This window comes from Haliotis rufescens, unplaced genomic scaffold (genome assembly GCF_023055435.1).
Source record: "Haliotis rufescens isolate VD_foot unplaced genomic scaffold, xgHalRufe1.0.p SCAF_8, whole genome shotgun sequence".
Taxonomy (NCBI): Eukaryota; Metazoa; Mollusca; class Gastropoda; order Lepetellida; family Haliotidae; genus Haliotis; species Haliotis rufescens.
This window is the reverse complement of record NW_025964372.1, coordinates 49439869-49463962: the sequence shown is the minus strand read 5'-3', so window position 1 is coordinate 49463962 and position 24094 is coordinate 49439869. Positions and strand designations below refer to the sequence as shown.

The 24094-nt window shown below is 41.1% G+C and overlaps 3 protein-coding genes across 4 annotated transcripts; 2 read left to right on the top strand and 1 right to left on the bottom strand.

Annotated features, from left to right (window-relative positions):
- The first annotated feature begins 61 nt into the window (after positions 1–61).
- LOC124123685 lies at positions 62–23587 on the top strand. Of its 2 annotated transcripts, XM_048389484.1 has the most exons (4): positions 62–122; positions 898–942; positions 3286–3311; positions 22860–23587. In XM_048389484.1, the coding sequence occupies exons 1-4, from the start codon at positions 111–113 to the stop codon at positions 23116–23118; spliced, it is 342 nt and encodes a 113-aa protein (XP_048245441.1). In that variant the 5' UTR covers positions 62–110; the 3' UTR covers positions 23119–23587. The 2 variants fall into 2 exon arrangements, with proteins under 2 accessions (XP_048245441.1, XP_046342805.2); XM_046486849.2 differs by lacking the exons at positions 62–122; positions 898–942; positions 3286–3311 and adding exons at positions 21357–21489; positions 22411–22455 and having other exon boundaries at positions 22834–23587.
- On the top strand, positions 10466–14868 carry LOC124123686. Its single transcript, XM_046486851.2, has 3 exons — positions 10466–10587; positions 13766–13810; positions 14058–14868. Exons 1-3 carry the CDS (start codon positions 10576–10578, stop codon positions 14340–14342), a joined length of 342 nt encoding a protein of 113 aa, XP_046342807.1. The 5' UTR covers positions 10466–10575; the 3' UTR covers positions 14343–14868.
- On the bottom strand, positions 16756–21335 carry LOC125376919. Its single transcript, XM_048389483.1, has 3 exons — positions 21250–21335; positions 17763–17789; positions 16756–17489 (listed from the first exon to the last, which is right to left on the bottom strand). Exons 1-3 carry the CDS (start codon positions 21256–21258, stop codon positions 17106–17108), a joined length of 420 nt encoding a protein of 139 aa, XP_048245440.1. The 5' UTR covers positions 21259–21335; the 3' UTR covers positions 16756–17105.
- Positions 23588–24094: the final 507 nt, after the last annotated feature.

The window sequence follows — 24094 nt, the reverse complement described above, 5'->3', positions numbered from 1 at the left end:
CGATTCCGGGAAGCACTAATTCTATAAATATTTTTCCACGAAAGGTTTATTGATGTCTGTTGAGCACAGTGACTCGGCCGCTCACCACATCTACCTGATCCGACGTGAACATGGGCAACACGGTAAGTAGATTCTGTAATGTTGTCTGTTGTTTCATGACGCGAACACCTAGTATCATCCCCATTTGAAAGTGTTTCATAAACACACGTTTATAATACAGTCAGAATCGTACAGTCGACTTTCTTTTGACCGTGAAAGGGGTTTGCGGTGTTCTTTAATATGTTCCTTAAGTAGGTATATTTATTCTCATTTCGACAAGATTATTTCGTGGATGGTTCATTCATTCAAGTTGTGAAAGGCATAATATATTGTGGTTTACCTCATGCCCTCTGAATGAGAACGCTATAGGTTCGTCCGGACATTACAGTTGTGATGGTAGGTGGGGCAAATGAACATTTGCAATAAATTGGTGACTGGTCGCCATTCTGATAAACATGACTGTAATGTCGCGTACACCATTTCAAGTATCTGGTCATGCAAAACATAGAACACATTTCATTGAAACAGCGCAGTGTAAAATAGTTTTCGTAAGACCCCTTTCCCAATATGGCAAACGCGGAGGAGATATGTTTACATTTGTTTGTGGCCTTCTCATTGGCAACGACCCAAATATAAGAACACAAAAACACAGTGAAACGTGTGACATTAACGTTCATGCATAGGATGTTTGTTGCAACACTTATCTTTGTTCTAATACTTGGTATTAACATTTCTAGTTCATGACTCCCTACTCCCTAAAGAGTATATTTGAACCCCGGGCGATGTATTTCTGCATCCACCTCAACAACAAATCATGTCATAGATAAACAATGCAGTTTACTTTCACCCTTATTTCAGGTTGAATATCAAAAGAAATCGTCAGCGCATGCTCCAACTGTTTTGGTGAGTACTTCTGTCCTGTCATAATGTACTCTTAAAAAATCACGTAGCGTAAAGGTAGGAAAATATATTTAAACGAGGAACAGTACAAGGTATTCAGCAAAGATATTGAAGAGAGAACACTTGATGATTGTAGTCATCTCAGTTATCGGTACATAGGAAATGTCCATGATGAAGGTCAGCTACCATCAATAACGCATATGTCCCCCGTTGGAATCGATAGCGTCCTGACATCTCCTGTCCATGACAGAGACGAGTATGCGAATCACATCCTGGGGAATGGTCGCCCACTCGGCCTGCAACGCAAAAGCCAACTGCTGCAACGTCTGCCGTTGTGGTCGACGTCGGCGTAGCCGTCTATCCAATTCTTCCCACAGGTGCTCACGGGATTCAAATCCAGGGATCTGGAGGACCAGGGGAGAAAAATGTGGACAGGCTCTTGTGATCCGTTGCGTATGCGGTAGAGCGTTGTCCTGCTTGAATACACCGTTGCCGTCTGCTGCAATTGGGAGGACGTGTGGTAGGAGAATTTCGTTGTTGTATCGTTGAGCCGTAAAATTGACCTGGATATGGACCAGACCTGTCCTGCCAAGATGAGAGATAGTCGCCCACATAATAACGCTACCCCCACCAAACATGTCCACTTCCTGTACGCAGTTTCCGGCATAACGTTCTCCCCGACGTGGTCTTCCAACCTCTCGACGGAGGAGAAATCTTGATTCGTCGCTGAATCAGACATCTCTCCATCGCAGTTGAGGCCATACCAACCTCAAAGACTTCAAAATCAGAAAACTACAAGAAGCCATCAACATCAAAAGACTCCAACTCCAACCACCAATCAATCGTGACCAAGGCTACGACATACCACCGGTGTACCACCAACTCATCGAAGACCCCAATCAGCCACAATCCTTTTTACTGTTTACATTACTGGCTTCCCCATTTGATTCATATCACAGGCGACCAGTGAAGATTCCGAGATAGAATAGGTCTTCAGCAACCCATCCTTGTCGTAAAAGGTGACTATGCTTGTCGTAAAAGGTGGTCAGGCACGCTGACTTGGTTGATACATGTCGTCGATCCCAATTGCGTGGATCGATGTTCATGCTGTCAATCACTGGATTGTCTGGTCCAGACTCGATTATTTACAGACCGCCGTCATATAGCTGGAAAATTGCTGAGTGCGGCGTTAAACAACAAACAAACCATACAACAGGCTACACCGGGAAATATGTTCTATCCTTCTGTGTACATAACAGGCTTCCCCACGCCAGTGTACCTGCATCTTCAACCTACTCAAATGAAGAAACACTGCCTCCTATCCCGTATAAATACTTGTCAACTAAACTCTGAACATCACTTGGTTGATAACGGAGTTATAACCTACACCGAAACGTCGCTCATATTTGTAATAAAGAAATTGTTCATCCATATATCTTATCCTTACTTAAGGTCACTTGTTCTCTGACAAGGAAATCAAAAACACTGGATGACGATGACTGCCGGACTTTTCCGAATGGTGACGGAAGCCGGGCAAATTAAGCGGAGGAGCGGTGTGATCACCAGGCCGTGACTAGACTGGTTTTCGACCAAGTGACAGTGACATCATTTGATATGTCACTTAGACCAAGTTTAGTTGGTTGGTTGGTTTGTTGTTTAACGCCGCACTCAGCAATATTCCAGCTATGTCGACACTCTGTAAATAATCGAGTCTCTAGTGATTGATATCATGAGCATCGATCCACGCAATTATTCACCTTTCTCAGGTTTATATAAAATTTTATGATTTATAATGAAAACGAAGCAGTAACGCCTCAGGAGAATATTAAATTTACACGCACAGATGGATTTCAAGCATTATGTGTCAAGTTTATACTTCATTTAATGAGCAAGGAGAAATTACTTCGCAGCTCGCCGTATGCAGTTAGTTTCATCTTTTATTTTGTATTCCTAACTTTTCTTTTGTAGTTCGTAGTTCTTCCCACTGACACGACCTTAAAGAACATAATCATTGTATGGAAGCACCACAACATAAACTGAACTTGGTCAGACCCGTGAAGATTCCGGAGTAGAATAGGTCTTCAGCAACCCACGCTTGCCGTAAAAGACGACTATGCTTGTCCTAAGAGGCGACTGACGGGATCGGGTGGTCAGACAGGCTGACCTGGTTGATGCAGGTCATCGTATCCCAAATAACTGATGCTCATGATATCAATCACTGGATTGTCTGGTACAGACTCGATTGTTTACAACAACCAAACAAAACAAACAAACACTCATGTCGATGTCGCTTATGCAGGTTGAAGTTAACGAAAGTCATTTATCGATGCGTATTTCCTGTTTCAGCTTCAAGTGCAGGAAGTCAACAAGAGGACGCTGGGAAAGCTGATCATCAAGACAGTCGGCCACGAAGGTACAGAGACAGACGAGAAGGGGACGTATCTACGGCGACAGATCCAAGTCTGCATCTCTTACCTGGAACATTACAAGCCTGCAGTGTGGCGGGATGCTACAGTGACGTTCATTGGCTTACAGGGTCATGAATATGTGGTATCCTCTGGCCGCGGACGCTACAGATTCATGGTCCACCTTGATGCTCGAGACGAAATAACCTTTTCAAAAATGAAATAACACGCCGTCACGCCGTCACGCCGTCACGCCGTCACGCCGAAGACCCCGGGTCGATTCCCGACATGGGTACAAGTGTGAAGCCCATTTTTTGGTGTCCTCCCCCGTGATATTGCTGGAATATTGCTAAAAGCGGCGTAAAACCATACTCACTCACTCTAAACGTGCAAATGCAAAGTTAAACAGCAGTTATTCTCCAATCTACTTTTCCTTTAATCCACTGCGTAACAACAGGAACAACCCGACAGTATGTGTTTATCTCAGTATCTTTACAGCACACATCTAGGGGTTCTCGGTTTACATGCATGTGCATGATATGCAAATTTGCATGTTTTCTTGATCTGGGTGTTGTGCTAAGAAAGGTCCTAAATAGTGATAATAATTATTTTATCTTTGAACATGAGATAACTGTCATATAATAAAGTACGTTTGGTCACTAGTATTAATAACGTTGATTTTTCCGAGATATTGGCGACAGCCTCGCTACCTGCTTCAGGTTTGTTTGTTGTTTAACGCCGCTCTCAGCAATATTCCAGCTACATGACAGCGGCCTGTAAATAATCGAGTCTGGACCAGACAATCCAGTGACAGACGGGATCGATGACATGCATCAACCAAGTCAGCGAGCCTGACCACCCGTTCCCGTTAGACTTACGACAAGCTTAGAACCATTCTAACCGAGATCTTCACGGGTCACCTACTCCAGGTGATAACCGCCGCTTGATATGTAACGTAAAGATGATTTGCAAGGAATACATGTCGAATGAACGCTTTGTCAGACGAATAGAACGTAGCTTACTGCCCTCATGCTTTTAATGGCTTTTCCACAAAACCAACTGACCCACCATGGACACGATCGACCTTTTTCACTGAAAATAGACTTTTGGTGACTCGTAATCATTGTAAGCCATGAATATATTTCACTCGTATCACATGGCCCTCACATGATGTATAGGGGGGGGGGGGGGGGGGGGGGGGGAGGTGGGGGGGGACTTTGTTGGAACTATTTTCCAAATAATTGGTCGCCTTTAACGACCAGCTTAGGTTGTTTGATCATGCTAGGAGCCTCATCCACTATATCTCCAGGGCACGCATTTCGGTAAACCTACACTTCGCAATGTTACGTTTCCTGCCTTTGTTGTTACGTTGACTGGCGCTCGGCATTCAGGAGCAAGGACAGGTCGGGTTGAGTCAGTAATACTGTGTTTGAGTGGGGTGTTCGTGTTAAAGGGGCACTGATCTTAAGCAATTCCCCGGGACTGGTTGTTGCCTTTGTTATTGTTTTTTCCCAGGGAATACCTGGATGTATAGCAGAAATCAAGACTAGTTCGCGACCTCTGCTGCGCCATTCGTAAGCGCATTAGTCACTTTTATGGGTAGTAATAAGGGCGTATGGTCACATTGATCAACAAAATAAAATACAGTTTTCGAGATAATAAGGAAATGTAGGTACCTTTGTGGGTAGCATCGGTAATGGTGACGAAGTTTTGAGAAGTCACTTGCTTGGTAATTTTGGGATTTTCGTCTACACTGTTTTGACTTGCAACACAAAGTAAATATTTCACTTGAGCATTGCTTTTTTTATAGTGTGTATATTTGTTTACTGTCAAAATGTGTAACATTTTCAAATTTATTAAACGCCTAAATATTCAGTTATTTTACAAAGTGACTGAAAAACATTTCCATCTGTATTATTATGATAACGAATTCCAAACATTTTGATGTTTAATGTCATCACCAAGAGACTGAATATGTTACATTGAAAAGTACATTTCTATGTTGTTGGGCTTCTAATCCTTTGCTGTGATGTTTTTAGGCCCTTTTGATTGTCTTTATCAATTTTAGTCAATCTGGGCCGATTTTTCTGTCAAAATGACTGAAATACTTACACATTTGTTAAATTGCCTGAGAGAATCACATTTTACAAATTGGCGGTAATATGTACACGCTGACAAAGGAAAAGACCTGTGAAAACAACGTCTATCGCGCATTGAAGAATTTCCCTAACCAAGACGTAGAGGAACAAGAACGAATCAGTTCAATGCTACAGCAAATGAAGCAAAACAAAATTCAAATACCATAATTACAACCTACCAAATTTATGTATATAAATTTTAGGCAGCTTCCTTATTCGAGTAATGTATCCGTGAATATCCACACAAAGGAACAGTATCCCACTCGTCTGCAGCTGTACAAAGAAACTTATTCGCGATCGATGTCACGTGTCTCTGTAACAATCAAATATTTTAAAAGATATATATCGTTTCGGGATATTATAACCCGTGTTCGTTTCTCAACTGATGACTTAGATTGTTTCAGGTGTTTCACATAGGTGTCAAGACTCAAGGGTCGGCTGAGAAAGCCCACGTGACAATTATTTTCAAAGCGTCCACGGTTCATAAAAAAATCCATTGAGTGATAGATAACAATGAGCAACCAATCAACGTATTATCAGTTAACCCTTTGAACAAAGTATGTTGTTTTTACATTGGCACTTCACGCCATGATATGAGTGTATTCCCTTTGTTTTAGTAAACCTAGACATGTAAACACTCACTTTTGACATATCCACTGTGCAAGATAACAGTGATTAATCATCCTTTGATGACTAGGAACGATCCGCTGATTTACAAAAAAAGCAAATCAACTGATCATTTACCTCTTGCTGGGCTGCCACGTGTATATTACATAAAACCCATTTCACCTCACTTCAAACCTGCATTTAGATTGGATAATTACCCCAGACACAATAAATGCCAAATGGGAACCTTTGTCAGGTAATCTAAGTGGTGCTACCACTAATTGTACCAGTAATAAATTCATTAACTGAGCATCAAGTGAATGATGACAAATACACAAGTGTAGGGTTATACCAGAAAACGTGGATGACAACAAGGGAGTAGTAATCGTATTATCGACGCAATCCGAAATTCGAACATGCTTTCACAGCATGGATACTTGTTTTTATTATTAAACTATAACCGTCTGGGATATTTCCAAATGACGACATCCGATGAGCTCCCTTGTTCTTTTTGTCTGTTTGTTTTCAGGCTGAAGAAATTAATTAACATGCGCCCTTTGTCGAAATCTTTATAGATCACAGTTAACCAATATAATGAGACTGCAACTGGAGCATGAGTACACCGTTACATGTGCACATGTGTATGCCAGTCTCCTCTCTAAACATGTGGGTCGGTCGGGTAGCCTAGTGGTTAAAGCGTTCGCTCAACACGCCGGAGATCCGGTTTCGATTCCCGACATGGGTACAAGTGTGATATTGCTGGAATATTGCTGAAAGCGGCGTAAAACCATTCTCACTCACTCTAAACGTGCATGTAATGCAACTGCAAAGTTTAACAGTTATTCTCCAATCCACTTTTCCTTTAATCCACTGCGTAACAACAGGAACAACCCGACAGTATGTGTTTATCTCAGTATCTTTACAGCACACATCTAGGGGTTCTCGGTTTACATGCATGTGCATGATATGCAAATCTGCTTGTTTTCTTGATCTGTGGGTTGTGCTAAGAAAGGTCCTAAATATTGATAATCATGTATATATATTCTTCATCAAATGAAATATATGAATCAGCTGTAAGACTATCTGTATAGTGCGGATATTTGTAATATTCAAAATGATATTTTAAACCGCATTGAATCATAAATTGTAGTTTCTGTTTATTAAATTCATATTAATATGTAAGATTATAATGATCCAATCAGATCGATCCTTATACTTACATACAACGGGAAGGATTTGTAGGACCTCTGAAAAGACAAAATTGAATCAATTAATTGACAAGGTTGTGTATTTTTCATGTTAACCACATTGGCAGCGCTCATGTCAGACAACAGTCGGCTAATTCCTTGCTACCTGTGATATATGGACATATATGGGGTATTCACGTCGATAACCTTTTATTTATTCAAACGTTTTTTTGGCGCTACTGTAGCATATTGCCTGTTCACCACAGTGGAATAGAAACTTCACGACACGTTTACACCAGGCATTGTCTGTAATTCGATAATCGATATACTGGCTGACAGTGACTTCGTCTCGGTTGATACCCATTCCTTCTTGAAGGTAACCTTCCGCATAGCTGGATAGGATTTGGACGTTGAGGAGACAACTGAGCTCAAGTCACACTCTAATCTTCCCCTGCATCACCATGGGCTCAGTGTATCCAATGTATACAGTTTAGGGCTGCAACGATACACCTAAGTCACGACACGATACGTATCTCGATACTTACATCACGAATCGATACGTATCTCGATACGCTACGATACATATTGTGACAAGAGAAGACAAGAGATAAATGAATATAACTTTGTTTATTAAAATGAAAAATTAAATGAAAGTGAATGAATGTTCATGAGTCATAAAATATACACTGTAATGAGTAATTTAACTTAATAAATCATCTGCCATTTCCATGTAATGGCTAGCAAACACAAAAGTAACAGTCCTACATATTTGTGAGTTGTGACTAGATGGTAGGAGTAAATACTAAATGTACCAGTGTCCAGTAACTAATGATTTGCCATTTTCATGTATTAAGGCAAAAAACAATTAAAAACAATTATAGCAACAGCCATGTTATACAACATTTGAAAGGTCTTATCCTAGTGTTTATAAATATGAAAGTTGTGTTTATCACATTATTTAAATAATGCATTGACAACTTAATTACGTTCGTTGTAAATTATAAAAATGTGAGCTAACACATTCATAACGTCCAAATTAAGGACCAAAAAAACGAAAATTTGACGATTTGGGGCAAATATAAGATTTCAAAAGATCTACTTATCATTTCTTTTTTTATTTTCATTATTTACGTTATTGAAAAATTATTTAAAAAAGAATTATGAATAGTATCTGTTATCACCCATTTCCGGATAACAGCGGCTGTCCGCTCAGTAACATGAAGAGATACCTCCGTTTTCGAAAGCTTCGTATGAATAACACGTTCGTCGAAGAAAGCTTGTTTGTTCATCTACACGCTCGTAACATTGCCTGGAGTCTTTTCGTTGCTATAACATCAGATTTCATTGGATAACAAATTGTTTCTAACGACGCTTTCTTGCCGAAATCTGCTACAAGGTTAATGATTGGTCAAATTTGAGCACGTGACTTGAGGCAGGCAATCAAATTACAAATCCTCGTGTACGATGAATTTAAGATTTTTACGAAATATTTTGGTTAAATCGTGTTATTCTGAACGTTTTAAGCAGGAAATCGCGATCTATATTAAAAATATGGAGCTTCGTGGATGTATCATTTTAGGTTACAAGCTGTGACAAAGATTTTTCATGCATATATTCAGTCCTAGTTTAAACCCATTGTTCGTATCTGCCGTCCTGATATGGTAATATAAATACAGATGCTGGGACCTTTATCAAGAATCTGCTTGGTATTTTTTTAATAAGGATTGCTGAAATAAATAAGTCAGCCCTGTCTTCAGCCACACTTCTGCTTCTTTGACGTGATTGAGGATGGTTTTACGCAGCTTTTAGCAACATTCCAGCAAGATCACGACGGGGGACACCAGAAATGCGAGACGAGCGAACGCTTTAACCACTACCCCACCGCCCCTTCTGCTTCGAACTGCCACTTGATATACTTATTTGTTGGGGCGGTCGGGTAGCCTTGTGGTTAAAGCGTTCGCACGTCACGCCGAAGACCCGGGTTCGATTCCCGACATGGGTACCATATGTGAAGACCATTTGTGTCGTCTGTCAAGGGACGGAGGTTTATAATAATTATACTAAGTCTTATATTTGTGGAGGGTCATGAAAAACATGGCATTTCATAATAAAATATAAAGTGTTTTAATTTGCATTATGTCTTTTCAGAGAAGGTCATAAAAATGAGTACTAGGGCCAAGAGAGACTTTTATCATCCAAAACTGTCTCCCACGGTAGATATCGCTGCAATGACATCGCATCACAATGCTTTGCAGACCATTGTGACGTCATTGGTTACCATGACGTCACAATCAAATGACTTCACTAATGGCTCTGCTACTGAAGCTGTTAGGAGTACTTTTTACACTTAAGACACTGCTGATTACTTTCTACAAACTGTAAAAGGTGGAAGAAAAATGTTGGATGATAAAAAAATCTCACCCTCGTGTCTTTTGATATCAAATATATCAACATTCGTTGATAAAAGTGGAAAAAAACCTCGGCAAGCCTCGGAGTTTCCCCACTTTTATCAACTCGTGTTGATATGTTTGATATCAAAAGAGAATCGGGTGAGATTCTCTATATCCACAAATATAACATGTATTAGGGGAGGGTCATTATTTCAGTACATTAGTGCATCAAAAAACTTTTACCCCCGTGGTAAAAGTCTGAGGCCTGCATCGCGTCCGACTTCCCTCCCACAACATGCCGTGATATAACTGGAATATTGTTACAAGTGGCGTTAAACCAACTCACTCACTCACTTATCTAGATAATTATTGAAATAAAGGCAACATGTTGGGCAAAAGAGATTCATGCTCCGAACACTGAGAGGTACTTGGTGACATGACTGTTGTATACACTGGTTCTTAGAGGTAAACTAGGAAATATACCAGGAATTCAAAATAATTTTTTTTTTGTATCAAGTATTTAGAACATACATGTATACTGAAAGAGATCAGAACATGACTCGCTTGTACTCATTGAAATGACAGATCAATACACAAAGAAACTGAAACAGATAACAACTAAAAGGCCACTTACTCCGAACATTTTGATATGTTGGCTTGTGTCGGTAAAACTTCTTTAATGAACTGAGAAATAAAACAAAATGTCCAGGACACTGTTCAGAGTCCAGTCTGTGGAACTGCGTAGTATCTCTGTATGGGGGGAATCACGTGACTGGAGTCATGGATCCCATGTCATGGTAAAACCCACCCGTCATTCCACAAATGAAGAAGGGCTGGGAAAACCACCGTCATTCCACTACTGAAGCTGGACTGGAAAAAAACACCGTCATTCCGTTCTGGCAGCGCCAACATGGGCAACACGGTACGTAAGCGTTTATATCACCTTATCAACTATTCACAAACATATGTGTCCACAAATGTTTGAACTAATATAAGCTCCTATAGTTAAACAACAAACGAGTACATAAGACTTATTTCAAGATGGTACCATCTACGTTTCAGAGTAGCGTATTTTCACAGCAGCACACGCAGGGTTATAAACCGACGAGGCATGCCAGGAATTCGCGGTCTTACTTGATATGTGTTCACAAACAAGGTATTCTGTGACAGCAGGGTATTACGTTTCAAGGTCCGGGGTTCGATCCCCGGCTGCGTCATACCAAAAGACGTTAAAAGATGGTACTTGTTGTTACCCTGTCTGGCGCTCGACATTAAGGGGCTAAAACAAGGACTGGTCGGCTCGGAGTCAGTATACTGTGTCTGAGTGGGGTATTCATGTTAAACTGCGGCATGGTATCTCAGTGAGCTAGCACTATAAATCGGCATCAGTCCGGACTAGTACAAGCAGCCACACACACACACACGTGCATGCACGTCGCTATATAAGTGCAATAATCTTGGACGCGACGTTAAACCCAATTTCACCTCACCTCACCTATAACGTTTCAAGGCCATGCGAGTTTAAGCTAACCACAACAAAAAACAGTTCACGCCTCAACGCGCAACGCTCTTGTTACAGATTGTGTTGCAATCAATATATACGTCCATTAGTTTGTTGTTCTTCGTTGTCTTGTTGAAATGTCGCAAACATCATGTGGTACGTTATTGGAGTCTTTGGAGGCTTTGGCGTCTCCGTTGATCTCTTCAATAAATATGAATTTGTAGTCACTTGAACTGTTTCTTTGACATATGACTCTCTGTCTTGGACAATGGAGTATCGTTTTTTGTCTATTTACTAAGCAGACGAACAGCCCCCCTCATTTTGTCAACGGGGAAGTTTCCAATTGACATCAAACACGAAACAGAGATGTAAGAACGAGGTTAATCGCGAGGTTTATGAAACTCGGATAACTATTGTGAAAGTACTAAATACGTGTTGAAAACCAGTTGAAAAGTTCTATGTCGGATAAAATAACTCATTCCTGACATTTTCAGAATTGAGTTTGTTTTTTGTTGTTTTTGTTTTGTTTGTTTATTGTTTGTTTGGGTTTGGGGGTTTGTTTGTTGTTGTTGTTGTTGTTGTTGTTGTTTTTTGGGGGGTGTATGGGGTGGCCCTTTAATGTTGGATTTTCTAGTCTATTGTCCTGTTTTGTCACGTGTTTTTTCTCGTGTTTCTCTAAGCTTTTTCAGAACGTTTATCGAATGAAGTTTATTTACCAGTTGCTGACAATCATTTGACGGGTTTATATAAATAAAAATCATCATATATTACGCACTGCACTAGATGGACTATCGGCGACGATAAAACCCCACCTTATGGAAGACGTGTATTTAATGACAACTCCCATCAGCATATATAATGAAAATAGGACTGGTTCAGTTCAGTTACTATATAAATTATTGAGAAATCGAAAATATGATTTTGTCGGATATAAATTTTGCGGGGCCATTATTCCCACACCACACCCACCCACACCACTATCCCTAAACCTAAGTATTTAAGATTTTTATCCTGCATCAAAACTGTTTCATTCAGTGTGATTCCAATGAAGTACGATCTTAATGAATTTCATATAATTTTAGAAAATTGGTTTGTTTGGGAATATGATTAATAATTGGATTCGGCACATCAAACCATATCACTACATTTGTCTAAATCGGTCTAATTGTACACACGATGAATTTTTATTCACTGTTCGCATAATGCTAAAATTTAAAATGAAATATTCGAAATCACTCGCATTTACAACATTGTCAGGACAGAAACTACTGCTAGGTTTAAAAACGAAAATAACGTCAGGTATTTAAACAATCATGGATAAAATTTTATGTGTTTGACAATGCAAGGAAGGCAGAATAAGCTTAAGTAAACTTGACAAATTGTTGCGGAACACATATAATAATCAAACTCACTTCGTCTCCAGTTCAGGGCCATGTTAACTTGAGATTTGAAACTGCTAAATATTGAGCAAATACTGCAGTGAGCGTAATTCTTAACTGATTTATCTGAGGTATACCATGGTTCAGGTGGAGCATTGCATAATTGACGTTCGGGGTTTGGTTGGTTTAGCACCGTTAAATGATAAAATAAATACTAAATACGCAGAAAATGCAGTCGTGAATTAAACAGAGCATTTTGATACTTTCTCGTGAGGTAATTCCCCTGCGCATCATGATTCATAAAACAATCCTGGGTATTCAGAAATGATGCTACCAATATCAATGAAAAGGCGCCAGGGATTTTTTTAAATTACAGCCAGTTATTATCTGGCTTTTGGTGAGATGAAATCACCAAGTTTGAATATAGGTCAAAAGTATTTTCTTTGGCATACTTAAATTCCGAAGGGCTCGCCTAAACATCTGTATGATGAACACGTGAGGTAAAAGTAGATATCTTTCTCTGAAATAAGCACCGCTAACCATATATTTCTGTATAAACTATGTTATTTTAGAATCGTATTATTCATTTTCTGAAGAAACACGTTTGTTTTTCTTCCTAATGTCAACATATTGTAGTCATGTTGAAATACGAAAACCGAAATCGATTCTAACAACGAGATTTTATGTTTCGTGGCAGTAGTTATTTTGGTACCCTTTCAGGGTCTTCCACTGATGTTTTCTAACATGTGATGTGAACTAGTACATGTCTATATAGAAAATACAGCGACCCTGTACCAAGTTTTCAATTTACGTATTATCTCAGACATATATTAAATCAGATCAACGTCAACTGTAAATGCTTCCCAATGTGACAGTTCATAACATGTGAAAATAAACTAGTAGTGCCTATCTTCTTTCAGACGTATAATTGGGGGTACGCATGGCTAACGTCCTGAGGCCTTTGAGCAATTCGCAGAGCAATTCGAGTTGCGCCCCTTAGGTGTGCCAGAAACCTATGGTCGTAGGTTCGAATCCCAGTTGGCCCTGATTATGTGTCTATGTTTGTCAGCACCATGCCCGTGCTCGTGGGTTTCACCAAAGTTGTAAATGTCCAAGAGCTGAATCACTTTCTCCCACATCAAGATGGCACGCCGGGATATAACTGATTTTACTAATTAACTGTTTACTTGGTCTCCTCAATGTCCTCTCTCTATTTTCAGACAGGACACGGCGACATGAAGTCGGCTCACAAACCCTCGGTTTTGGTACGTTTCACACCCTAAACTTATTCCATTCTTGAGATTGTTTAAGATCTAAAAGTTTGAGTACATAAATCCAGTGATTGAGATCATAAGCATCGATTTACGCAAATGGAATACGATGACATGAAGTCAGCGAGCCTGACCACCCGATCCCGTAAGTCACCTCTTACGACAAACATAGTAGCCTTTTACGACAAGCATGGGTTGCTGAAGACGTATTCTAACCCGGATCTTCACGGGTCTGTTTCAGCTGGAAGTTGAGGACGTGAACAAGAGGACGCTGGGGAAGCTGATCATCAAGACTGTCGGCCACGAAGGTACAGAGACAGACGAGGAGGGGACGTATCTACGACGACAGATCCAAGCCTGCATCTCTAACCTGGAGCATCACAAGCCTGCCTTGTGGAAGGATGCGAGGGTGTCGTTCTATGGCCTCCAGGGTCATGAATACGTCATACAGTCGGGTGGAGGTCGTCATCGGTTTGTGGTTTTCCTTGATGCCAAAGACGAAGTTACTTTGACAAAACGGATATAGGGTCTATACAAGAACACACAAAAACATTTTAACTGAATATGCATATGCGGTATTCTGTCAAGACGTTTCTGTTTGAATGCACATGTTGATTCGCGTCATGTCTGTATTAGCTATAAACACACACCATATTCACTGAAATGAATATCTTATCTGACAAGTGGCTGTTTGCCATGGATGTACGGTAATGAGGCTAGCACTTGTTATCACTTGTGTTAGCAAATTAAAAAACGAAGCTGACTCAAAGTGAACGACTTCTTTTCTTACTGTACATGTCTTGCCCCCTACGAGGCAATATTTTACGGACGCTTCTCTTTCTATCTAAGTCAATAAGAGTTATCTTTTCTTACCCTTTTTTCAAACTTCCGGAAAAAGCACGTGTTTCAAATCAGTGGTTTCGACGCCTACTCAAAGGTCTTATCACCATTACTCAAGTGCTGACATGTACAGGTTTTTTACCCTTTTTGTACTACGGGTTTATGACGATTAAAGAAACAAATACAAGCATCTTTTCGAAGTCGTTATAGTACACAAGGACATGTGTATATTCATCTGGACGGTGCAGAGAAGCAGAGACCATATAATAGATCTATTATATGGTCTCTGAGAGAAGTGAGCACTGTAATAGAGCGTATCTGACACTGTCTGGTTATTTTTGCTTGGTCAAAAGGGACACTGGTTGTCCGGTAGGTCAAGACGTGGTCATGTGTGCACAAGAAGGCCCAAATGTGCTATGTGAAAGGCAGTAAAATTATCTGAGAAAGGATTTTGATATGTTGGACCCCTCCCTTTTAAAAACGTTGGATCCGCCCTTGTTTGGAAGAGGTCAGATTTTGTCGGTAGTTTCAACTGTAATAAATTGGTAGTAGTACACCGCGCAAACAATCAAAGGCCTCAGTAAAACTTTCAAAAAAGTGTCTTGGTAGACATGTGGAGAACAATGAACTTGAGACGTTCCCGTGTGTTTTTCTTTTCAGAACAATCAAGTTGCAGTCTGTCCATTGTATATTAACCTTAGATTAAAGTAAGGAAGGGGAATATTAAAATTTGAACATGTGGAAATTAACTTATTGAATAATGACAATATTTACCATGTTCAAAGAACAGCTACATATCTATTACTACACCTGTTTAAGGTACATGCAACATTTATGTCGTCTCAACTCACACCATAATACGATTTATTACTCTATTGCTCTAGCTAATGTATATCTGTGACTTTAGACACTTGGTGTCTAAATCGTGTAACCTCTCACCGTGGCAAGAGGAATTGTTATGTCTATTGTACCATGGGCCACTGGCCTCCAAGTACCAAAATAAAATCTCATGTCTCATGTCTCATGCCATGTCTCATATCTCATGTCTCATGTCATGTCATATAAGGTGAAGACAAGGGAAACACAAGGTACACATCCACCACCATCTGGCAGGGACGAGAGGATTATTATTATTATTATTTTTATTATTTATTTTTTTTTTTTTTTTTTATTTATTTATTTTTTTTTTTTTTTTTACAAATTAAAATAAAATGCAGCAAAGAGGGTCTGGGTGATCAGTCAGGCTGGTTAGGGTCATCATCAGCTCAGGGCCCTTGCTCCCTCTACACGCAGCCCAGACAGCGAATGGGACTTTTCCCAGGAAACGCTGCCTAGTCAAACCCATCCAGAACTTTTCGGAGAATGTAAAGACTCCCCAACACTGCAGTCTTCTGCATTACCCAGATTGTCAAAAGGGCTGTATTCCTGGTAGCAAACCCGGGTACTCTCCCAATGTCAGTCAACAGATTAGGAGGTACAAGACCTAAGGCACCGAAATCTTGTCAATCACATTACTGTCAAGGGGCGGTCGGGTAGCCTAGTGGTTAAGGCGTTCGCTCGACACGCCGAAGACCCGGGTTCGATTCCCGACATGGGTACAATGTGTGAAGCCCATTTCTGGTGTCTCCCGCCGTCATATTGCTGGAATATTGCTAAAAGGGGCGTAAAACCATACTCACTCACTCACATTTCTACATTTCATATTTACATTTTGATGCAAAATCACACATTGACGGTTTCAAGCTGGAAGTGACTTGTCCTGGGCAGCAAACAGAAAGCCTTCTGTTTCCCTTTTCAGGCCAGACAACTTCACCCAAGTGAAGGACTCTGCAGGATTGCTGATCTTTTCAACACACTGCACATAAACTCGATGCAGTGGTCGTTCAGAAAACCTCTCCTTGAACAACTGGGCCGATTTGATATGGCACTTCGCTTGGTTGACACTCATTTATGTACCGTCCAGCAGTACAGAACCATCAACCATCTCATGTAACAATTGGAGGCCCACAAGCTTTATTTACATAAATTAATGTGTTCTTTTCAGGGCGGTCGGGTAGCCTAGTGGTTAAAGCGTTCGCTCGTCACGCCGAAGACCCGGGTTCGATTCCCGACATGGGTACAATGTGTGAAGCCCATTTCTGGTGTCCCCCGCCGTGATATTGCTGGAATATTGCTAAAAGGGGCGTAAAACCATACTCTCTCACTCATATGTTCAATTTTAGTGAGTAAAGCAAACGTGAATACATGAAGCTGGTATACACTTTCATGCAGGTAGTCGACATGATGTAATTACAATCAATTGTATTGATGCGCGATCACTGTGGTGAGTGTCAGAGGGTTACATCAAAAGGTCTGGCTCCAGACATGAAGAGATACCCCAGTACGTTCAAAGGTGAAAATACATTCAAAGTAACTGCATATCACTCTCAGTACAAAGATGTAATTACGATTAATGAAAGGTCAGCATCCCCATGCCACCTCCAGCCACTGCTCCCAGAACAGTTTGAGCCGTGTCCGCAATCCAGCTGAACACCGACCGGAAGCCATCTCTGAGCTTGAGACGCAGCCCTCTGTGGACACACTGTGAGGTCACTTCCTCGTTGTTGATGGACACAACATATTTGTTGCACTGACTTCTGGCGTAGAACTTGACAGTGAGGAATCTCCCGTAGACCTCCATGCTGGCATTCCTCCACACCCAGTCAGGCTCGCCCCCTAGCACAGAGTAGCAGCACTGGAGCACCTTCCGGTCCACGCCCAGCAGACGGTGCTGCTTCTCTTGGATGAAATCGGAGATGTCGGGAAAGTCAATGTAAGGGCCACAGTTCACGATCTGCAATACACACTGGATGTCACTTTAGGAAAGATTAAATAAGAACGAATCAGCAGTTCTTTCTCCAGATGCGTTGAATGCAATTCAAAAGTAATTAATTATTAATAACAAGTTTGGCTATGACGCAAGGTGTTTACACATTGCCATTTAGTGTAACAGGTGTCCTATTGATTTACATACAGATAGTCACTCCTTTGTTTTTACGTTAACAATGAGCGCATGCTGGTATGTTTGTAATGAGATTAATTAATTATAAAATGAACTTGTACCTACCCCAGACACCATATCGTCGTCATCCTTCTGCAAGGAAAAGAATTGGGCTCTTGGAATGTGTTTACTACTATTCAAATCCGCAATAAGTAGATAAGGCTTATCATCTGTGTTTTGGGTACCTTGACAGGTACACACACACACACACACACACACACACACACACACACACACACACACACATACATACATACATACTGTGTAATTTTCCTGAGTATTCATTGATCCTGAGTGGTCACGTGATGCTATACACCTGTAGTAAACATCATATGTCAACAGATCAGTTATGTCAGAGTGAGTGAGTGAGTATGGTTTTACGCCGCTTTTAGCAATATTCCAGCAATATCACGGCGGGGGTCACCAGAAATTGGCTTCACACACTGAACCCATGTCGGGAATTGAACCCGGGTCTTCGGCGTGACGAGCGAACGCTTAAACCACTAGGCTACCCGACCGCCCCAGTATAACACGTATAACACTTATATGCATGGTAAAGCCGATGTGTCAGAAACATAGGAGGTGTTTAACATAGATGTGCATGATAAAACCGATCTATTCACAGCGCGATGTTTCTTGCAGAGTGGTATCATTCTCCTCACGTAAGTAACTAAGTATATCAGTTACCGTAAGCTACTAATCCTTTATGAATGAGGGTCCAGTGTAGGATCAAGTGTTATGCAATCATAATCCAAAGACATGACCTTTTGACATGACTGAATTAAGAATGGTTGTAAATCATAATTAAGTTCAGAATTAACTGTAGTCTATTTGCTATTGTACCTAAGTGATCATATATTACAGGGGCACAGGGGCACAGTCATCTAAGGTGCCGCAATCCGCTGTGCAGAGTTGCCTCCCTTGGGCACGCCAGAAACCTGTGATCTTGGGCTCGAATCCCGGTTCGCCCCGATTATGTTTCTAGGTTTGTCAGCACCATACACGTGCTCGTGGGTACCACCTATGTGGTAAACATCTCAGACCTGCATCACTTCGGGCTTTCCTCCCACACTAAACTGACACATCGTGATATAACTGGAAAACTGTTCAAAGCGGCGTGCAACCCAACTCACTCACTCATTCATTACAACTGTAGTTTTCATGTAGCCGGGGGTGGCCCAGTCGTCTAAGGCGCCGCGATTCGCTGTGCAGAGTTGCGTCCCTCCGAAACCTATGATTGTGGGTTCGAATCCCGGTTCGCCCCAATTATGTTTCTAGGTTTGTCAGCACCATACCCGTGCTCGTGGGTTTCGCCGAAGTGGTAAACGTCTGAGACCTGCATCACTTCAGCCTTTCCTCCCACATTGAGCTGACAAGCTGTTCAAAGTGGCGTTAAAACCCAACTCACTCACTCATACAGCCACGGTGTATATTTGTTTTAGTGTATTCTTTATACTCAAATACAACGGGAATGACTTTGTTGAACCCTGAAAAGAAAAGATTAATCATAATTCATAACCAACGGCTGCCACACGCAAACGCACACGTCCACTTGCAGTAAATTTTACTGTCAAATTATCTCATATTTTCACCGTTTAAATCTTAAGTGCATAAGTTCGCAGAATGGAGAATTTAGTTTTAAATACTGTAACTGACGTCATCGTGTCTTACCCATTCTGAACACAGAGAACCTTGCTGAATATCAAGTATAACACTGACAGAAGATGGTAAAATGTACGGATAAAGAGAAAAGAATTCGTGTTCGTGTTTGTCGCGGAGAACAGCTCTACATTTAAAACAGAACATTTATCTACGAAACAATGTCCTCATCAGTTCAGATGCAGGTTATATATATCCACATTGTCGTAAGTGTGAAAGTTTGTGTTTGAAACTGAAACTTGAGACGGAGTTCCTTGTTTGTTTGTTAGTTGACCGCGGTCTGTAAATAATCGAGTCTGAGAATCGATCCACGCAATTGGAATACGATGACACGTACCTCAACCTGTTCGCGTTATGACCACCCGATCCCGTTAGTCGCCTTTTACGACAAGCATAGTCGCCTTTTACGGCAAGCATGGGTAGCTGAAGACCTATTCTACCCAGGATCCTCACGGGTCGAGTTCATTGTAGTAATACCGGGTCACGACTGTCATCATACTCTAACTTCACTGTCATCTTTCACGGAGTTTCTCTTTCTTCATTCCCAGAGTTCACTGTCAATATACCCAGATCTTACGGTCGCCATATTCCTACTTGATTGTGTTTATACAAGGACTTGGCAGTCATTGTACCCCAACTTCACTGTCATAATACGCAGAGTTAACTGTAACAATACCCGACTTCACAATCATTATACCTGGACTTCACTGTCACAATACCCAGAGTTAACTGTCATAATATCCGACTTCACTATCATTATACCCAGGGTTCACTGTCACAATACCCAGAGTTAACTGTCATAATACCCGACTTCACTGTCATTATACCTGGACTTCACTGTCACAATACCCAGAGATAACTGTCATAATACCCAGACTTCACTGTCACAATACCCAGAGTTAACTGTCATAATACCCGACTTCACTGTCATTATACCTGGACTTCACTGTCATAATACCCAGAGTTAACTATCATAATACCCGACTTCACTATCATTATACCTGGACTTCACTGTCACAATACCCAGAGTTAACTGTCATAATACCCGACTTCACTATCATTATACCTGGACTTCACTGTCATAATACCCAGAGTTAACTGTCATAATACCCGACTTCACTATCATTATACCCAGGGTTCACTGTCATAATACCCAGAGTTAACTGTCATAATACCCGACTTCACTGTCATTATACCTGGACTTCACTGTCACAATACCCAGAGTTAACTGTCATAATACCCAGACTTCACTGTCACAATATCCAGAGTTAACTGTCATAATACCCGACTTCACTATCATTATACCTGGACTTCACTGTCATAATACCAAGAGTTAACTGTCATAATATCAGACTTCACTATCATTATACCTGGACTTCACTGTCACAATACCCAGAGTTAACTGTCATAATACCCGACTTCACTATCATTATACCTGGACTTCACTGTCATAATACCCAGAGTTAACTGTCATAATACCCGACTTCACTATCATTATTCCAGGACTTCACTGTCACAATACCCAGAGTTAACTGTCATAATATCAGACTTCACTATCATTATACCCAGATTTCACTGCCACAATACCCAGAGTTAACTGTCATAATATCAGACTTCACTATCATTATACCTGAACTTCACTGTCATTATACCCCGACTTCACAGTGTCATATTACCCCGACCATCCTATCATTATATCCCGACTTCACTATCATTATATCCCGACTTCACTATCATTATACTTGTAGTTCCTTATATTTACATACAGAGAAGTCATCCCTGACTGATATCGAACTGGAGGAGAGCTGTCTGAAATACCCTAAGCACATTGGAATCACGCATAAATAAGAAATGTTCTACATTGTAATCAATACATGCATCAAAGGCCACTTACTCTGAACATGCTGGTTTGTGGAGGTAACACTTCTTAAATGACGTCAGAATTGAAAATACTGCCCAGAACACTCCCGCTCCCGTCTGTGGAACTGCGCAGTGTTTTTGTGGACAATGGGTGATCACGTGACTGGAGTTCCCCACCCGGGATCTGGGTAAACCCACCCGTCCTCCCACAACTGACGCAGGGGAGGGAAGCCATCAGTCAATACGTTCTAGCGGCATCAACATGGGCAACACGGTACGTGAGCGTTTATATAATCAAATATTCCACAAGCGCGCACGTGTCTAAAACTGTATGAACTACATGTAGCCTTTAACGAAACATTAATGAACTATATGCTGTCTAGATTCAATACTGAACGTTTCAGGCTAATGTATTTAGTCTGTATATTTTGTATATGGTTAAAAAAAATTTGCGAAAATTCGGTTTTGACAGATCACAAAAATAACAGAGCTACACATTACGATAAACGCTAAAATAATATCAACATATATATTATTATATTTCGACTGGCATCACATGCAGTGTTTAACGTCTACGAGATCCGTCCATCAGTTAGAGGTATTGATTTCCGCGTGTTGACACGTGACGCATGGAGGTTCGTCTCAACAATAAGGTATACCATCTACAGGGGTAGGGTACGCCGCCTTATATATTCCAGCAATATCACAGCGGGGGACACCAGAAATGGGCTTCACACATTGTACCCATGTCGGGAATCGAACCCGGGTTTTCGGCGTGACGGGTTTAAAATAGAGAAGAAAGTATGGAATTAACTGCTGTTAAATTTCCAGTTTGATTATTTGTTAATGAAAATAGGTTACAGTAAACTGCATTTGTAACGAATGCGCTTATAACGAACTGACGGATATAACGAACTATTTCTTGGTCCTGTCCATTTCCTGTATAACTGTCGTACATATGATATAACGAACTACGGTAATAACGAATTCAAATTAGTGGTCCCTTTCAGTTCGTTATAACCGTAGTTTAATAACTGTATTTCCATTCCCTGACGACAGACGTGACGATGAAACACCAGTACATTGCTGCAATTGAGGTAAGGCTTGTTATTGGAAATTGCCAGAATGGCCACGTTGTACACAAGTTACGTTGAACATTGCTGTCTTCCATATCCTAGAACTATTTCCCTTTCAGACAGGACATGGTGAAAAGCTGTCCGCTCACGAACCCTCGGTTTTGGTAGGTTGTACAGCTTGATCGTGTTCTATTCCGAATATTATTTTACAAAATAGGGCTTTGGTATTGTTCAAAGGGTATCGTTCTATTGTCTCAAGAAGAAAGTATTTGGTACGTTCAAAAATAGACATTTTCGTTTTAAAGAATAACGTAAAATATACCGTAGAGAATCCAAAGTGTTTTACCGATCTTTAAGTAAGGCCTCCTCTGCATCTGTGTGTGACTGCTTGGTGGGAAGGTTATGCCAGGAATGTCAGGCCCAGTCTCTCCTTCATGTTACCACTCTTCAGCTGGAAGTAGAGGACAAACATAGTCGCCTTTCACGGCAACATGGGTTGCTGAAGACCTATTCTACCCCGGATCTTCACGGGTTTGTTTCAGCTGGAAGTTGAGGACGTGAACAAGAGGACGCTGGGGAAGCTGATCATCAAGACTGTCGGCCACGAAGGTACAGAGACAGACGAGGAGGGGACGTATCTACGGCGACAGATCCAAGCCTGCATCTCTAACCTGGAGCATCACAAGCCTGCCTTGTGGAAGGATGCGAGGGTGTCGTTCTATGGCCTCCAGGGTCATGAATACGTCATACAGTCGGGTGGAGGTCGTCATCGGTTTGTGGTTTTCCTTGATGCCAAAGACGAAGTTACTTTGACAAAACGGAAATGAGAAACGCTTGAACACAAGGGTATAGTCGTTGTGGTCTATATAGACCGCTCTGTGCTTGAAGTGTTACATTGATATGCTTGGTAAAGCTGATCCGTTCACAGTGATCCACAGTGATCCACAGTAACCCAACCTACTTTTTAACAAAGAGTTGCAAGACGCCTTCGAAAGTTTCGTAGAACGAGCAAGCTCGACTGTGCCCTGACAATTTTGAAATGTAGACACCAAACGGTACAGTTCTTTCGCGATTCATATGCACAAAGAGACGGATTAGCACGAAGGGGGGTACGATTGGTGCCCATTGCCCTACATGTCCAATTCCCAATTTTCGCAGAGATATCATCAATGAGGAATTATTACATTACATTATTAATAAAATTATTCCTCTTAGAATTTTAGAATTCCAAGAAAATGACTACTACCCCTATTTTGAAGTATCTTGTATTTAACTACCAGCATTAAACTACACTCATTCTCGTTATATTCTTGAGGAAACGAGTGGAGTCTCCATGGTCAGAGGCCACGGAGACCTGAACCTTGTACAACACACTTGTGAAGTACTGATGGGATAAAGTTAATATCTCACCAAGTGTATCGTCACCCCGTGGGTAGTGCGGGTGTCAATATGGTTCTATGCCGCTTTTAGCAATATTCCAGCAATATCACGGCGGGGGACACCAGAAATGGGCTTCACACATTGTGCCCATGTCGGGAATCGAACCCGGGTCTTCGGCGTGATGAGCGAACGCTTTAAAACAGTAGATGCCATGACTATCACAAATCAACGTGAATGGGCTTCAGGTAAACTGGACGCGGGCTCTTAGTGCAGGGCAACCATTAACCGCCTCAACAACACTGAAACAACCAATGACCATCCTCTGCCAGTCAGACCAGTAGTTTTTGAATTATAACCGATAAATAGAGGTTATCACGCGAGTGTGTTTGGGGATGGTAAATATCCTGCATTAGGAATAAACGT

What these genes read in the sequence shown, in the direction of transcription:
- LOC124123685 (XM_048389484.1), top strand. An exon ending in CGCATGCTCCAACTGTTTTG is followed by an intron (nt 943 to 3,285) that starts GTGAGTACTTCT and finishes TTCCTGTTTCAG; the next exon opens with CTTCAAGTGCAGGAAGTCAA. An exon ending in GTGCAGGAAGTCAACAAGAG is followed by an intron (nt 3,312 to 22,859) that starts GACGCTGGGAAA and finishes CGTGAACAAGAG; the next exon opens with GACGCTGGGGAAGCTGATCA.
- LOC124123686 (XM_046486851.2), top strand. An exon ending in CTCACAAACCCTCGGTTTTG is followed by an intron (nt 13,811 to 14,057) that starts GTACGTTTCACA and finishes GGTCTGTTTCAG; the next exon opens with CTGGAAGTTGAGGACGTGAA.
- LOC125376919 (XM_048389483.1), bottom strand. An exon ending in ACGACGATATGGTGTCTGGG is followed by an intron (nt 17,490 to 17,762) that starts GTAGGTACAAGT and finishes TGTGTATTGCAG; the next exon opens with ATCGTGAACTGTGGCCCTTA.